This window comes from Eubalaena glacialis, chromosome 2 (assembly GCF_028564815.1).
Source record: "Eubalaena glacialis isolate mEubGla1 chromosome 2, mEubGla1.1.hap2.+ XY, whole genome shotgun sequence".
Classification (NCBI taxonomy): Eukaryota; Metazoa; Chordata; class Mammalia; order Artiodactyla; family Balaenidae; genus Eubalaena; species Eubalaena glacialis.
The window spans coordinates 112,472,382-112,490,236 of record NC_083717.1 but is presented as its reverse complement, the minus strand read 5'-3'; the positions used below and the strand labels follow the sequence as shown (position 1 = coordinate 112,490,236).

Sequence of the window (17,855 nt, the reverse complement as noted above, 5' to 3'; positions counted from 1 at the left end):
GGGTGTGTAGTGGTATCTCGTATTTTTAACTTGCATTTCCCTGGTGACTTATGGCATAGAGCATCGTTTAATATGCTGATTTGCCATCTGTATATCTTCCTTGGGGAAGTGTCTGTTGAGGTCCTTGGCACATTTTTTAGTCAGGTTGTTTATTTTCTTATTGTTGATTTTTTAATAGTTCTTTGTACCTTTTATCTAAAGAAGAATCCTATTAATGAAAAATGTGACGCATATAAAGAAAAAAAGAGGTTTTTGTACATTTTAGGTATCAGTCCTTTATCAGGTATCTTTTACAATATTTTCTCTTACTCTGTGACTTGTCTTCTCATTCTCTTGACATTTTATTTTTCAGAGTAGATGTTTTTAATTTTAATGAGGCCCAGCTAATCAATGCTTTCTTTCATGAATCTTTGATATATCTTAAAAGTCACTGCCATAACCAAAGTCATCTATTCTGTTCCATTGACCTATTTTTTTTTTGCTGGTACCACACCATCTTTCTTAATGTAGCTTTATAAAAGATCTTGAAGTCAGGTAATGTCAGTCCTCTAACTTTTATTCTCCCTCAGTACTGTGTTGGGTATTCTGGGTCTTTTGCCTCTCTATGTAAACTTTAGAACCATTTTGTTAATATCCACAAAATAACTTGCTGGGATTTTAATTGGGATTGCATTGAATCTATAGACCAGCTGGGGAAAAACTGACATGTTGACAGCATTGAATCTTCCAATTTACAAACATGGAATATCTATATTTATTTCTTTGATTTTATTCTCAGAGTTTGATAGTTTTCCTCATACAGATCTTGTACGTATTTTGTTAGATTTATGCATTAAGTATTTCATTTTGGGGGATGCTAACGTAAATGGTTTTTAATTTCAAATTCCATTGCTGGTTTTTTTGTTTGTCTGTTTTTGCCGCACCGCATAGCATGTGGAATCTTAGTTCCCTGACCTTTGCCCCCTGCAGTGGAAGCACAGAGTCTTAACCCCTGGACCACCAGGGAAGTCCCTTGTTCATTGTTGGTTTATAGAAAAGTGATTGTCTTTTGTATATAAGCCTTGTATCCTGCAACTTTACTATAAATCATTTATTAGATGCAGGAGTTAGTTTGTTGATTTTTTCAAATTTTCTATATAGATGATCATGTCATCTGTGAACATGAACAGCTTTATTTCTTTCTTCTCAATCTGTATACTGTTTATGTCTTTTTCTGGTCTTACTGCATTAGCTAGAAATTCCAGTATGATGTTGAAAAGGAATGGTGAGAGAAGGGACATCCTTGCCTCCTTGTACTTGATCTTAGTGGGAAAACTTAAAGTTTCTCACCATTAATTATATTAGTTTCAGGGTTTCTGTAGATATTCTTTATAAGTTGAAGAAGTTCTCCACTGTTCCCAATTTACAGAGTTTTTATCATGAATGTGTGTTGGATTTTGTCAAATACTTTTTCTCAATATAGCGATAAGATCATGTGATTTGATGTGTTACATTAATAGATCTTTTAATGTTAAACCAGCCTTGCATAGTGGGGTTGAATCCACTTGGTCATGATGTATAATTCTTTCTATACATTGTTGGATTCAATGAGCTAATATTTTGTTGAGGATTTTTGCATCAGTGTTTATTTGAGATGTCTGTATTTTTGTTTTTTTTCCTTTTTGGTAATGTTTTTGTCTGGTTTTAGGATTAAGATAATGCTGACCTCTTGGAATGAGTTAGGAAGTATTTTCTGTTTTCTATCTTCTGAAAGAGATTGGAGAGAATTGGTATAATTTCTTCCTTAAATGTTTTGTGGTATTCACCAGTAAACCCCAGCTGGATCTGTGTGCTTTCTATTTTGGAAGGTTATTAATTACCAGTTCAACTTCTTTAATAGATATAGACCTATTCAGATTGTTTTCTTCTTCTTGTGTCAGTTTTGGCAGATTGTGCCTTTCAAGGAATAGATCCATTTCATCTAGATTATCAGATTTGTGGATGTAGAGTTGTTCATAGCATTCCTTTATTTTCCTTTTAAATGTTCATGGAATCTGTAGTGATACCTCCTCTTTCGTTTCTGATAGTGATTTGTGTCCTCTTTTTTTTTCTCTTAGTTGTCCTGACTAGAGGCTTATCAGTTTTGCGGATCTTTTTAAAGAACCAGCTTTTGGTTTAATTAATATTCTCTGTTGATTTTCTGCTTTCAGTTTCATTGATTTCTACTCTAATTCTTATTATTTCTTTTCCTTGCTGTGGATTGAATCTTTTCCTAGTTTTCTAAGGTAGAAACTTATATTATTGATTTTAGGTCTTCTTTCCTAATATATTTAATGCTGTGAATTTCCCTCTATGCACTACTATTGCTGTATCCCACAACATTTGATAAGTTGTGTTTTCATTTCTATTTAGTTGAAAATAATTTTTAATTTCTCTTGAGATTTCTTCTTTGACCCATGCGTTATTTAGAAGTGTGTTGTTTAACCTTCATTTATTTGGTGATTTTCCAGATATCCTTCTGTTACTGACTTCTATGTTAATTCCTTTGTAGTCTGAGAACGGACATTGTATGATTTCTACTCTTTTAAATTTGTTAAGGTTCATTTTATGTTCAAGAATATGGTCTATCTTGCTTAAGGTTCCATGTAAGCTTGAGAAAATGTGTATTCTGCTGTTGTTGGATGAAGTAGTCTTCAGATGTCAATTATATCCACTTGATTGAAGGTGTTGTTTAGTTCACCTGTGTCCTTACTGATTCTCTGCCTGCTGAATCTGTTCATTTCTTTATTGGTTTTTAGCATCTTTATTGGAGTATAATTGCTTTACAAGGTTGTGTTAGTTTCTGCTGTATAACAAAATGAATCAGTTATATGTATACATATATCCCCATATCCCCTCCCTCTTACACCTCCCTCCCACCCTCCCTATCCCACACCTCTAGGTGGTCACAGAGCACTGAGCTGATCTCCCTGTGCTATGCAGCTGCTTCCCACTAGCTTTCTATTTTACATTTGGTAGTGTATATATGTCAATGCTACTCTTTCACTTCATCCCAGCTTACCCTACCCACTCCCCGTGTCCTCAAGTCCATTCTCTACGTCTGTGTCTTTATTCCTGTCCTGCCCCTAGGTTCATCAGAAGCACTTTTCTTTTTTAGGTTCCATATATATGTGTTAGCATACGGTATTTGTTTTTCTCTTTCTGACTTACTTCACTCTGTATGACAGACTCTAGGTCCATCCACCTCACTGCAAATAACTCAATTTCATTTCTTTTTATAGCCAAGTAATACTCCTTTATATATATGTGCCACATATTCTTTATCCATTCATCTGTCAACGGACACTTAGGTTGCTTCCATTTCCTGGCTATTGTAAATAGTGCTGCAATGAACATTGTGGTACATGTCTCCTTTTGAATTATGGTTTTCTCAGGGTATATGCCCAGTAGTGGGATTGCTGGGTCATATGGTAATTCTATTTTTAGTTTTTTAAGGAACCTCCAAACTGTTCTCCATAGTGGCTGTATCAATTTGCATTCCCACCAACAGTGCAAGAGGGTTCCCATTTCTCCACACCCTCTCCAGCATTTATTGTTTGGAGATTTTTGGATGATGGCCATTCTCACCGGTGTGAGGTGATACCTCATTGTGGTTTTGATTTGCATTTCCCTAATGATTAGTGATGTTGAGCATCCTTTAATGTGTGTGTTGGCAATCTGTATATCTTCTTCGGAGAAATGTCTGTTTAGGTCTTCTGCCCATTTTTGGATTGGGTTGTTTGTTTTTTTGATATTGAACTGCATGAGCTCCTTGTATATTTTGGAGATTAATCCTTTGTCAGTTGCTTCGTTTGCAAATATTTTCTCCCATTCTGAGGGTTGTCTTTTCGTCTTGTTTATGGTTTCCTTTGCTGTGCAGAAGCTTTTAAGTTTCATTAGGTCCCATTTGTTTATTTTTGTTTTCATTTCCGTTTCTTTAGGAGGTGGGTCAAAAAGGATCTTGCTGTGATTTATGTCATAGAGTGTTCTGCCTATGTTTCCCTCTAAGAGTTTTATAGTGTCTGGCCTTACATTTAGGTCTTTAATCCATTTTGAGTTTATTTTTGTGTATGGTGTTAGGGAGTGTTCTAATTTCATTCTTTTACATGTAGCTGTCCAGTTTTCCCAGCACCACTTATTGAAGAGGCTGTCTTTTCTCCATTGTGTATCTTTGCCTCCTTTATCAAAGATAAGGTGACCATGTGTGCATGGGTTTCTCTGGGCTTTCTATCCTGTTCCATTGATCTATATTTCTGTTTTTGAGCCAGTACCAACCATACCGTCTTGATTACTGTACCTTTGTAGTATAGTGTGAAGTCAGGGAGCCTGATTCCTCCAGCTCCATTTTTCTTTCTCAGGATTGCTTTGGCTATTCGGGGTCTTTTGTGTTTCCATACATATTGTAAAATTTTTTGTTCTAGTTCTGTGAAAAATGGCATTGGTAGCTTGCTAGGGATTACATTGAATCTGTAGATTGCTTTGGGTAATAGTATAGTCATTTTCACAAGGTTGATTCTTCCAATCCAAGAACATGGTATATCTCTCCATCTGTTTGTATCATCTTTAATTTCTTTCATCAGTGTCTTACAGTTTTCTGCATACAGGTCTTTTGTCTCCTTAGGTAGGTTTATTCCTAGGTATTTTACTCTCTTTGTTGCAATGGTAAATGGGATTGTTTCCTTAATTTCTTTTTCAGATTTTTCATCATTAGTGTATAGGAATGCAAGAGATTTCTGTGCATTAATTTTGTATCCTGCTACTTTACCAAATTCAGTGATTATCTCTGGTAGTTTTCTGATAGCATCTTTAGGATTCTCTATGTATAGTATCATGTCATCTGCAAACAGTGACAGTTTTACTTCTTCTTTTCCAATTTGGATTCCTTTTATTTCTTTTTCTTTGATTGCTGTGGCTAATACTTCCAAAACCATGTTGAATAACAGTGGTGAGAGTAGGCAACCTTGTCTTGTTCCTGATCTTAGAGGAAATGGTTTCAGTTTTTCACCATTGAGAACGATGTTGGCTGTGGGTTTGTCATATATGGCCTTTATTATGTTGAGGTAGGTTCCCTCTATGCCCACTTTCTGGAGAGTTTTTATCATAAATTGGTGTTGAATTTTGTCAGAAGCTTTTTCTGCATCTATTGAGATAATCATATGGTTTTTATCCTTCAGTTTGTTAATATGGTGTATCACATTGATCGATTTGCGTATGTTGAAGAATCCTTGCGTTCCTGTGATAAACCCCACTTGATCATGGTGTATGGTCCTTTTAACGTGCTGTTGGATTCTGTTTGCTAGTATTTTGTTGAGGATTTTTGCATCTATGTTCATCAGTGATATTGGTCTGTAGTTTTCTTTCTTTGTGACATCTTTGTCTGGTTTGGTATCAGGGTGATGGTGGCCTTGTAGGATGAATTTGGGAGTGTTCCCCCCTCTGCTATATCTTGGAAGAGTGTGAGAAGGGTGGGTGTTAGCTCTTCTCTAAATGTTTAATAGAATTCACCTGTGAAGCCGTCTGGTCCTGGTCTTTTGTTTGTTGGAAGATTCTTAATCACAGTTTCAGTTTCAGTACTTGTGATTGGTCTCTTCATATTTTCTGTTTCTTCCTGGTTCAATTTCAGAAGCTTATGCTTTTCTAAGAATTTGTCCATTTCTTCCAGGTTGTCCATTTTATTGGCATATAGTTGCTTGTAGTAGTCTCTCATGATCCTTTGTATTTCTGCAGTTTCAGTTGTTACTTCTCCTTTTGCATTTCTAATTCTGTTGATTTGAGTTTTCTCTCTTTTTTTCTTGATGAATCTGGCTAATGGTTTATCAGTTTTGTTTATCTTCTCAAAGAACCAGCTTTTTTAGTTTTATTGATCTTTGCTATTGTTTCCTTCATTTCTTTTTCATTTATTTCTGATCTGATCTTTATGATTTCTTTCCTTCCACTAACTTTGAGGGGGTTTTTTGTTCTTCTTTCTCTAATTGCTTTAGGTGTAAGTTTAGGTTGTTTATTTGAGATTTTTATTGTTTCTTGAGGTAGGATTGTATTGTTATAAACTTCCGTCTTAGAACTGCTTTTGCTGCATCCCATAGGTTTTGGGCCATCTTGTTTTCATTGTCATTTGTTTCTAGGTATTTTTTGATTTCCTCTTTGATTTCTTCAGTGATTTCTTGGTTATTTAGTAGAATATTGTTTAGCCTCCATGTGTTTATATTTTTTACAGTTTTTTTCGTGTAATTGATATCTCGTCTCATAGCATTGTGGTCGGAAAAGATACTTGTTACTATTTCAGTTTTCTTAAATTTACCGAGGCTCGATTTGTGACCCAAGATATGATTTATCCTGGAGAATGTTCCATGAGCACTTAAGTAGAAAGTGTATTCTGTTGTTTTTGGATGGAATGTCCTATAAATATCAATTAAGTCTGTCTGGTCTAATGTGTCTTTTAAAGCTTGTGTTTCCTTTTTTATTTTCATTTTGGATGATCTGTCCTTTGGTGAAAGTGGGGTGGGTGTTAAAGTCCCCTACTATTATTGTTACTGTTGATTCCCCCTTTTATGGCTGTTAGCGTTTGCCTATGTATTGAGGTGCTCCTATGTTGGGTACATAAATATTCATAATTGTTATATCTTCTTCTTGGATCGATCCCTTGATCATTATATAGTGTCCTTCTTTGTCTCTTGTAATAGTCTTTATTTTAAAGTCTGTTTTGTCTGATATGAGTATTGCTACTTCAGCTTTCTTTTGATTTCCATTTGCATGGAATACCTTTTTCCATCCCCTCACTTTCAGTCTGTATGTGTCCCTAGGTCTGAAGTGGGTCTCTTGTAGACAGCATATATGCGGGTCTTGTTTTTGTATCCATTCAGCCAGTCTGTGTCTTTTGGTTGGAACATTTAATCCATTTACATTGAAGTTAATTATCAATATGTATGTTCCTATTACCATTTTCTTAATTGTTTTGGGTTTGTTTTTGTAGGTCTTTTCCTTCTCTTGTGTTTCCTGCCTAGAGAAGTTCCTTTAGCATTTGTTGTAAAGCTGGTTTGGTTGTGCTGAATTCTCTTAACTTTTGCTTGTCTGTAAAGGTTTTAATTTCTCTGCCGAATCTGAATGAGATTCTTGCTGGGTAGAGTAATCTTGGTTGTAGGTTTTTCCCTTTCATCACTTTAATATGTCCTACCACTCCCTTCTGGCTTGGAGAGTTTCTGCTGAAAGATCAGCTGTTAATCTTATGGGGTTTCCCTTGTATGTTATTTGTTGCTTTTCCCTTGCTGCTTTTAATATTTTTCTTTGAATTTATTTTTTGATAGTTTGATTAATATGTGTCTTGTCATGTTTCTCCTTGGCTTTATCCTGTATGGGACTCTCTGCACTTCTTGTACTTGATTGACTATTTCCTTTCCCATGTTGGGGTAGTTTTCAACTATAATCTTTTCAAATATTTTCTCAGACCCTTTCTTTTTCTCTTCTTCTTCTGAGACCCCTATAATCAAATGTTGGTTCATTTACTGTTGTCCCAGAGGTCTCTGAGACTGTCCTCAATTCTTTTCATTCTTTTTTCTTTATTCTGCTCTGCAGTAGTTATTTCCACTATTTTATCTTCCAGGGAACTTCTCCGTTCTTCTGCCTCAGTTATTCTGGTATTGATTCCTTCTAGAGAAGTTTTAATTTTACTTATTGTGTTGTTCATCATTCTTTGTTTGCTTTTTAGTTCTTCTAGGTCCTCGTCAAACATTTCTTGCATTTTGTCTATTCTATTTCCAAGATTTTGGATCATCTTTACTATCATTACTCTGAATTCTTTTTCAAGTAGACTGCCTATTTCCTCTTCATTTGTTTGGTCTGGTGGGTTTTTACCTTGCTCCTTCTTCTACTGCATATTTCTCTGTTTTCTCACTTTGTTTAACTTATTGTGTTTGGGGTCTCCTTTTCGCAGGCTGCAGGTTCATATTTCCTGTTACTTTTGGTGTCTGCCCCCAGTGGGTGAGGTTGGTTCAGTGGCTTGTGTAGGCTTCCTGGTGGAGGGGACTGGTGCCTGTGTTCTGGTGCATGGAGTTGTTTCTTGTCCTTCTGGTGGGCAGGGCTGCAGCCCGTGGTGTGTTTTGGAGTGTCCATGAACTTAGTATGACTTTAGGCAGCCTCTCTGCTCATGGGTGGGGTTGTGTTCCTGTCTTGGTAGTTGTTTGGCATGGGGCATCCAGCACTGGAGCTTGCTGGCCGTTGGGTGGAGCTGAGTCTTAGTGTTGAGATGAAGATCTCTGAGAGAGCTCTCGCTGATTGATATTATGTGGGGCCGGGAGGTTTCTGGTGGTCCAGTGTCCTGGACTCAGTACTCCCACCGCGGAGGCTCAGGCCCGACACCCAGCCGGAGTACCAAGACCCTCCCAGCCACATGACTCAGAAAGAAAGGAAGAAAGAAGAACAACAGCAACCAAAAAAATGAACAGACAGAACCCTAGGACACATGGTAAAAGCAAACCCCTGGTGAAATTTCAGACCCACAGAAAATTGGGTCTGCTTCATTCAGAAGATCCAGTAGTGAGCCAAAAGAAGCCAAGAAGGATGGATTCCAGGTATGCAGAGATTGTAAAGTTACTTTTGGTTCTCAAGACATCAGTCTGTTCATTTTTGATAGAGAGGGATGTTGAAGTTTCCAGCTATGATAATGGGTGTATCTGTTTCCTTGAGGTTCTATCAGTTTTTGCCTCACGTAATTTGATGCTGTGTTGCTAAACACATACACATTGATACACATTGAGGATTGTTATGTCTTCTTGGGGAATTAACCCCTTTATCATTATATAATACCATCTTTATCACTGATAACTTTCCTTGTTTTGAAGTCTGCTCTGTCTGAAATTAATATAGGAACTCCTGCTTTCTTTTGGTTAGTATTAACGTGGTGTAGTATTCTCCAGCCATTTACTTTTACTCTAACAACACTAAACCACTTTACAGTGAGTGGGAATACTTTATAATAACCATAATCCTAATTCCTCCTTCCACCCCTTGCATCATTGCTGTCAGTCATCTTATTTTATATACATATATATGCATATGTATGTAAATATGTGCATAATCATACATGATCAAATATATTGTTGCTGTTTGTTTTTGTTTTTGGCCACGCTGCTTGGCATGCAGGACCTTAGTTCCCTGACCAGGGATTGAACCCATGCCCCTTGCAGTGGAAGCATGGATTCTTAACCACTGTACCGCCGGGGAGGTCCCCCTCTGTTGCTTTTTTTTTTTTTTTTTTTTTTTTACAGTAGTGGGTAGAAGTGGGATTTACTCTTTTCTTTTTTTATATAAATTTATTTATTTATTTATTTTTGGCTGTGTTGGGTCTTCGTTTCTGTGCAAGGGCTTTCTCTAGTTGGGGTGAGTGGGTGCCACTCTTCATTGCGGTACGCGGGCCTCTCACTATCGCGGCCTCTCTTGTTGCGGAGCACAGGCTCCAGACGCGCAGGCTCAGCAGTTGTGGCTCACGGGCCCAGTTGCTCCGCGGCATGTAGGATCTTCCCAGACCAGGGTTCGAACCTGTGTCCCCTGCATTGGCAGGCAGATTCTCAACCACTGCGCCACCAGGGAAGCCCTGTTGCTATTTTTTGAACAAACTTCTGTTAGCTCAGTTAAGAATGAGAAAATTAAAAGTTTTATTTTATTTTCACTTATTTCTTCTTAAATGCTCTTCCATTCTCATGTAGATCCAAGTTTCTGACCTATATTATTTTCCTTCGCTCTAAAGAACCTCTGTTAACATTTCTTATAAGGCAGGTCTACCAGCAACAAATTTCCTCCATTTTTTTTTGCTTAAGAAAGTCTTTATGTCTTTCACATTTTTTTAATGTTTATTTTTTAATTTAATTTTTCTTTTACGTGATAGCTTGTCTCTCTTAATCCCCTACCCCCATGTTGCCCCTCCCCTCTTCCCTCTACCCACTGATAACCACTAATTTGTTCTATGTATCTGAGAGTCTATGTTTCTTTTTTGTTATATTCAATAGTTTGTTGTATTTTTTAGATTTTACATGCAAGTGGTATCATAGAGTATTTTTCTTTCTCTGTCTGACTTACTTCACTTAGTGAAATACCCTCCAAGTCCATCTATGTTGTTGGAAATGTCAAAATTTAATTCTTTTTTATGGATGAGTAATATTCCATTGTGTGTGTGTGTGTGTGGGCGCACGCGTGTGTGTGTGTATACACACCACGTCTTATCCATTCATCTGTTGATGGACACTTAGGTTGCTTCCATATCTTGGCAATTGTAAATAATGCTGCTATAAACATTGGGGTGCATGTATCTTTTCAAATTAGTGTTCATGTTTCTTTCAGATATATACCCAGAAGTGGAATTGCTGGGTCATATGGTAGTTCTATTTTTAGTTTTTTGAGAAACCTCCATACTCTTTTCCACAGTGGTTGCACCAATACATTCCCACCAGTCTCCTTCACTTCTGAAGGATAATTTTGCAGGGTACAGAATTCTGGGTTGGCGGACTTTTTCTCTTACCACTTTAACTATTTCACTTCACTCTTCTTGCTTGCATGGTTTCTGCAGAGAAGTCAGATGTTAATTACTCTTTATAAGTAAAATATTTTTTCCTCTGGCATCTTTCAGGATTTTTTTCTTTGATTTTTTATAGTTTGAAAATGATATGCTTAGGTGCTTTTTTTTTTTTTTTCCTTTTTCCTTCCCTCCATTTTCCTGCTTGCTGTTCTCTGAGCTTCTTGGATATGTGATTGGACATCTGACATTAATTTGGGTAAATTCTCAGTCATTATTATTTCATATATTTCTTTTGTTCCTTTCGCTCTTTCTTCATCTGTTCTTTCTGTTTTGTGTATGTTACACCTTTTGTAGTTGTCCCACAGTTCTTGAATAGTCTTTTTTTTTTTTTAGTCTTTATTATCTTTCCTTTCAATTTTGGAGATTTCTATTGCTTAATCCTCAAGCTCAGAGATTTTTTTCCTCAGCCATGTCCAGTCTACTAAGCTCATCAAAGGTATTCTTATTCTTAGTACTTTTGATCTCTAGATTTTTTTGGGGGGGGGGTGGTATTCTTTATTAGGATTTCTATTTCTCTGCTTTCATTGCTCATTTGTTCTTGTATGCTATCTACTTTAAACATTGGAGTCTTAGCATATTAATCATAGTTGTTTTAAATTCCTAGTCTGCTGAGTCCATTATCCCTGCCATATCTGGTTCTGATGCTTGTTCTGTCATTTCAAAATGTATTTTTGTCTTTTGGTATGTTTTTTATCATTTTTCTTGATTGCTAGACGTGATGTGCTGGGTAAAAGGAACTGCTGTAAATAAGCCTTTAGTGATGTAGTGGTAAAGTGTATAGGAAGAGGAAGTATTGTACAGTTGTGATTAGGTCTCAGTCTTTTAGTCTGAGCCTTTCCCTCAGGATTGTGAATATCACAATTATTTATCAGTTTTTTCTCTCCCTTTAGGTGCGTCAGATGGTTAGAGTTGACTAGTGTTGGGTATATCCCCTCCTCCAGATCAAATAGACTCTGATAATACCACAGTAGGTCAGACCCTCCTTAACTAGTTTTTCCTGAGGACAGGCCTTGTTAAGAACAGAGTGTTCTGGCACATTTCGTAATGGTTCCTTCTCCACTCCCCTGCTGGAAGCATGTACGGATTTTTCTGATACTTATTGTGGGAACCTGGTTGATCTCCTAGAGGTAAACTCACAAGAGTTTGGGGGCTTCACAATGACTGTCCCCACCCCCAACCAGGAGTTTTTTTTAACTCTCCCGAGTTGTCCATCCTGAGCCTCCAGCAATTTGTCAATTACAGTTGAGATTTTTTTTTTTTTTCCCCACCCTGGCACTGGTTTCCATGGTGGTTTTCACTCATGAGTCTCTGCTCTGGTAAGCAGTGACTCCCTTTTTTTTGCTGTCTCTCTCTGCAGTCTTAGGGGTGGGGTTTGCCCTGTGTCCTCCTCTCCATGGATCTAAGAGGAGTTGTCGATATTTTTTGTTGTTGTTCAGCTTTTTTACTTGTTGTTACAACAGAGTGGCAGCTTCCAAGCTCCTTATATGCCAAAATAGAAACCAGAAGTCTGTATTACTTTTTAAATTAAATTTTAAATGTATAAGGAAAGACCTAAGTTTAAATAATAAATAGGATGACTCAAGTAATGCTTTTTGTTAAAACCATTTTGAAAAACCTTACTGCTAATAGATTATGAAGTTTTGGAATACACATTATATATAGTTTTATTAAAAGTAAGGAATGCATTCTTTTGTCACTTAAGTAGAAATTGTTTGTATTTTAGATAATGTTCAGTCATCCAGGCCTGGACATTCAGGGCAGAAGTATAGAATATGTACAGCGGCAAATACCCAAGGAATGTGGAAGCCTAAAGTCCCAAAATAAGGTAAGTAATCTTAGTTTTATCTTCTGATTTGGAATGTAACTAATTAACATGTGAGTGAAATTTTCCAGTCTTTCTAATTCTCCATATAGTTGTACTAGAATTGTATTTTAGTGTATAAATTTTCTATTTGTTTATATATACTTCTAAACCCCATTACTTAAATTCCCTCCAAATTTCTGGTTTGAGTCTGGGGGATTGTCAGTATACTTATCACCAATAGGAATCGTATGTTGTAATTTAATGGTCTGCATCCACCACTCCACCTTTAGTCCAGACGTGGACTTTTTTTAGCCACAATTCCAAATATATGGGGAATAGAAGTCTGCCCCAATGTGGATCCATGTGCTTACTTACAGAGTAGTCACTGTGTCCAGGGACCGGCACTAGAAGGTACAAATGTGACTACTAGACGCCCACTTATATGGGTGAAGGGAAGCGTCATTTTGATTTATGCCTGAAAGATTTACTTTTCTCCCTGGCCTCAAGGAAACAGCCTACCCAGAAGGATGAGAGAGTGTGATGTGTTTTAAGTCATTTTCAGAGACTTGTATAGCCAACCTATGAACACGTATGTCTTTGTATTAGTTTGCCAGGGCTGTCATAACAAAATACCACAGACAGAGTGGCTTGAACAACAAAAATGTATTTGCTCACAGTTCTGGAAACTGGAAGTCCCAGTTCAAGGTGTTGATGCATTTGGTTTCTTCTGTGGCCTTTCTCCTTGGCTTGCCAATGGTCACCTTCTGGCTGTATTTTTTTTCCTCTGTGCACCCACATCTCTGGTCTCTCTCTCTCTCTCTTTCTGTCCAAATTTCTTCTTCTTATAAGGATACCAATCAAATTGGATTAAGGCCTACCCTAAGGGCCTTATATTTTAATCACCTTTTTAAAAGGTCCTATTTCCAAATGCAGTGACATTCTGATATACTGGGGATTGGGGCATCAACATATGGATTTGGGGGGACACAATTCAGCCCATAACGTTCCACCCTCTGGTCCCTCTTCTCACATGCAAAATACATTCACCCCATCACAACACCCCAAAAAACTTAACCCATTCTAGCATCACCTCTACGTCCCAAATCTCATCTAAATACCATCTAAGTCAAGTGTAAGTGAACTCAAAGTTTGATTCATCCTGAGGCAAAATTCCTCTGGGCTCATGAGGGAGGTGGCCCCACCCCCTTGGCCATCAGTGATAGCATCTTCCTGAGAATTTTCTTGCTCTTCAAATTCTGGTTCATTTTTGTTTCAAAAATTACTATTTCAATTAATCACTTTCTTCTCATATTGTAGTATAAGCAGCAAGGAGGAACTAGGCTGCACCCTCAGCACTTTGCTTGTAAATTTCTGCTAAACATCCAAGTCCATCACTCACAAATTCTACCTTCCACAAGAGACTAGAATACAATTCACCCACATTCTTTGCCACTTTATAACAAGGATCAACTTTCCTCTGGTGTCAACAGTATGTTCCTCATTTCCATCCAAGCACTCACCAGAAGCAGCTTTAATGTTCTTATTTCTACCAAGTCTCTTCAAAGCTACCTAGCCTTTTTATAACATGCACCTCAAAACTCTTTCAGCCCCTACCCATTACCCAGTTCCAAAGGCACTGCCACATTTTTAGATGTTTGTTAGCACAACATCCTACACCTTGGTACTAAAATCTGTATGAGTCAGGGTTCTCCAGAGAAACAGAACCAACAAGAGAGATATATATATAAAGAGAAAGAGATTTATTTTAAGGAATTGGCTCATGTGATGGTAGAGGTACATACTCAAAATCTGCAGGGTAGGCTGTCAGGCTTGAGACCCAGGGAAGAGCTGTAGTCTGTATCCAAAGGCAGACTGCTGGTAGAATTCCTTCTTGCTCCAGCAAGGTCAGTCTTTGTACTATTAAAGCCTTCAACTAATTGGATGAAAGCCACCTACGTCATGGAGGATAATCTGCTACACTTAACGGTCTACCCATTGAAATGTTTATCTCGTCCAAGAAACATCTTCACTTAAACATGTAAAATAATGTTTGCCAAATATCTGGGCACTGTGGCCCAGCCAAGTTGGCACATAAAATTAACCTTCACAGTCATTATTGCAATTTTCATCTCTTTCCTTTTTAGGTCCCTTTGAAATCAATCCGACATGTCAGCTTTCAAGATGAGGATGAGATTGTCAGAATAAACCCTCGCGATATCTTAATACGTCGCTATGCAGACTACAGACATCCTGACATGTGGAAAAGTGACTTGGAGAGAGATGATACTGACTCCAGTATTCAGTTTTCTAAACCAGACAGTAAAAAATCAGACTATCTATACTCTTGTGGGGATGAGACTAAGTTAAGTTCACTCAAAGACTCTGTGGTATTTAAGACACAGCCTTCCTCATTAAAATTTAAGAAGTCAAAACGAAGAAAAGAAGATGGTGAACGTTCTCGCTGCGTATACTGCCAAGAAAGGTTTAATCATGAAGAAAATGGCAGGGGAAAATGTCAGGATGCTCCAGACCCTATTAAAAGATGCATATATCAAGTTAGTTGCATGCTCTGTGCAGAGAGCATGTTGTATCATTGTATGTCAGACTCAGAGGGAGATTTTTCTGATCCCTGTTCATGTGACACTAGCGATGACAAGTTCTGCTTACGATGGTTAGCCCTAGTAGCTTTGTCTTTCATTGTACCATGTATGTGCTGCTACGTCCCTTTGAGAATGTGCCATCGTTGTGGTGAGGCGTGTGGGTGCTGTGGTGGGAAACATAAAGCTGCTGGATGAAAGCATCCAGTGCCAAAATGAGCTTAAAATCTTTGTGTCCAGGAATTAGCTAACTTGGATTTGTGGAAGCTTTTGGCAAGCATTATGAAATCTTGCCTGGTATCATTGGGGCCACACGTGGAGGAAGCAGAACTCATCAGTTCTTGGCATTTCACAAATGCTAGCCATGCCTAACTTTTTCCCTGGAGTGCATGGCATGTTTTGTTGCAGGTTCTAAAGAATATTTGCAAAAGGAAACCATTTCTGGTTATTGGCTATATAAAGTGAGCATAAATATGATCCAACTAAAAGGGATTAATTTTTTGGCATTTTTGTATATTTATGCATTAGGTGATGGGACTTTTAAAGGTTTGAATTCATTAAGATATAAACTTAAAGTGCACTAGGGGACAGTTGATTTCAATCTAAAAAAAGTTAACACTTGGGAACTGTAAGAAGTAAAACAAGTGCAACTAAATCATTTATTAGTTGTTTTTTGAAAGCAGTTTTATGTATAAATAACAAATGTTTATATTTAACTAAATATAAGGTACGAATTATTACATATTAAACTTTTCCTCCCCTTCCTAGTTCTGAAGTAGATGTACATATATCTACTGTCACATTCCATTATATTTTGAATATTTTACTTATCTAGTTAATGACATTTTTGTTCCATGTGAATGATTTGATATTTTCATTGTCATTTCCCTTTGGCTACAGTTTATATTGAGTTATATCTGTACATTCTGGTAATCTAAAATCCTTAAAAAATATTCTAATAGCCTTGAGTGACCAACTTTTTTTTAAAGCACAGATGTAATTGTCTAATGTTATGATGGGAACATAACACTTATTTTTATATGAAAAGAGACTGAGTAAACATTATAGAAAAAAGTAAGGTTTTGGGTTGTTGTTTTGTTTTTTGTGGTATTCAACCAGCAAGTTGTTTTCTTTCAGAGTTTCCTCCTTCAAAAAATTATACTGCATTTACAAATGTTTTACAAGGTGAAAAGTGTAACTGGATAGTTAGAGTAAGTAAAACAGTTTCCTCCTGAGATTTCCACTTATCATTCTGCTAAACCAGAATATGTTCAGCTGTGTTACTAACTTTTTAGCTTAATTCTCAGTGCTTATTATCACATAACAATGATAACTTTTCTCAGTTGCATTTTATTTTATTTAAACTGGCCAAAAGCAAAATTATTTTATGTAAAGGATGTGCTAAACTATCCCAAGAAAGTATTTAATCCAGCATTGTGAGTGAAATATCTTGTACGTATAAATTTATTTCTTTTGCAGAGCATTGTCTTACTGGATGTTTTATTTACAAAGTAGTTGGATAAATGTTCTAGCAAATTGTTTGAAGTACTTTGGGGTCAAATTGTCTTTTTTTTTTTTAAGTGTTACATTAAAACTCTAACCAAGTAAGGGGTTCCTTAAGAACATTCCCTTAAAAAAGTTGAGAAGTGTGCCTTTTTTTAATGGCTTGAAGTTTCAGAAGTGATAAAAATTAAAATCACACTACTGTTAGAAGCTCATTTTCTATGCAGGTTTTTAAATGTCATTTATGTAATCATTCTTTTTACATATCACACTTAAGCTTGTGTTAGCTTTCTTCTTTTGCCCCAGATCAAACTGAACAATGTATATAACACTATCTGTCTGTAAAATACTTTTTTTAAGAAAGCATTTATATTTATATGACAGCTTGAACTGACAACATTGTGTATATAGATCATCTTAAAGTATTATTTCACATTGAAAAGAAGAAAAATATATTGATAACTATAGATGTTATGAAGAAGAGGTTATTTCTAGTTTTGTACTAAAAATTAATTGGATGAACTAAGTCCAAAACATGACACCGTAGCAGCAGTTTTAAGTCTTATTTTTACTGTTTATATATTTGGAAGCTGCTACACCAGATGATCTTCATCCCTGAAGTTTTCAGCTAAACTTGGTTTCCTAGAATAGACTGTTAACTTTCAAAATTACTTTTTATTGGTAAAATGGAAATACTGGTTTTCCTTGTGAATGACTTTTCATATTTGTAAGTGCTGAGTTTATAATTCAGGTTTGATCAGGTGTGAACAACTGAAGAAAATAACTTGCTGGCTATATAGGAAAATGCTGTGGAAATGAACTGTGTATATACTTCTGGGAAGAACAAATTTAATCATTTCTTCTGTTGAGCACTAATCAGTATAGTGCAACTCCTGGTCCTGTACTGTATTTTATATGCAACATATATGCTTTAATATTTTAATGTTTGTGCATTAATATTTTCAATTTGTTTAACCACTTTGCTGCTAAGATTTTTCCGTCCCATCCCCATTTTTTCCTTTACAGTTTTAAACAAGTTTCTTCATTAAAAACTATGGTCATGAAATGGTTTTTATTTTACCTTGGATCTTTATAGTTTAACACACCCAGGTTCCAAATCAGTCTAGAAGACTAACTGATAATATAATGTTACCTGAATCCCTATGTGGAAATTTTCTCTTGAGTAAATTAGAATTCTTATGTGAATTCTTAGGTTAAATTTCTCATTCTTAAACGTGTATAGGTATATTCAGGAACATTTTCTCGTTCTGCATACAGATTTGGCACTGCCAATTGGCTTGTCCTCTAAAACCTTTCTCTTTGGTTTTAATCTGGTAGTAGAAGCAAATGGCTAAACAAAACTGCTTAA

The 17,855-nt window shown here is 36.5% G+C and overlaps 1 protein-coding gene across 1 annotated transcript in view; it reads left to right on the top strand.

Annotated features, from left to right (window-relative positions):
* Positions 1 to 17,539, top strand: part of SPRED1 (sprouty related EVH1 domain containing 1) — a 114,346-nt gene extending 96,807 nt beyond the window's left edge. The window contains exons 6-7 of the mRNA XM_061182263.1: positions 12,306 to 12,407; positions 14,531 to 17,539. Coding sequence (XP_061038246.1) covers positions 12,306 to 12,407; positions 14,531 to 15,181 — 753 coding nt within the window. The 3' untranslated portion in view covers positions 15,182 to 17,539. The remainder of the gene's footprint in view (positions 1 to 12,305; positions 12,408 to 14,530) is intronic.
* The last annotated feature ends 316 nt before the right edge of the window (positions 17,540 to 17,855 follow it).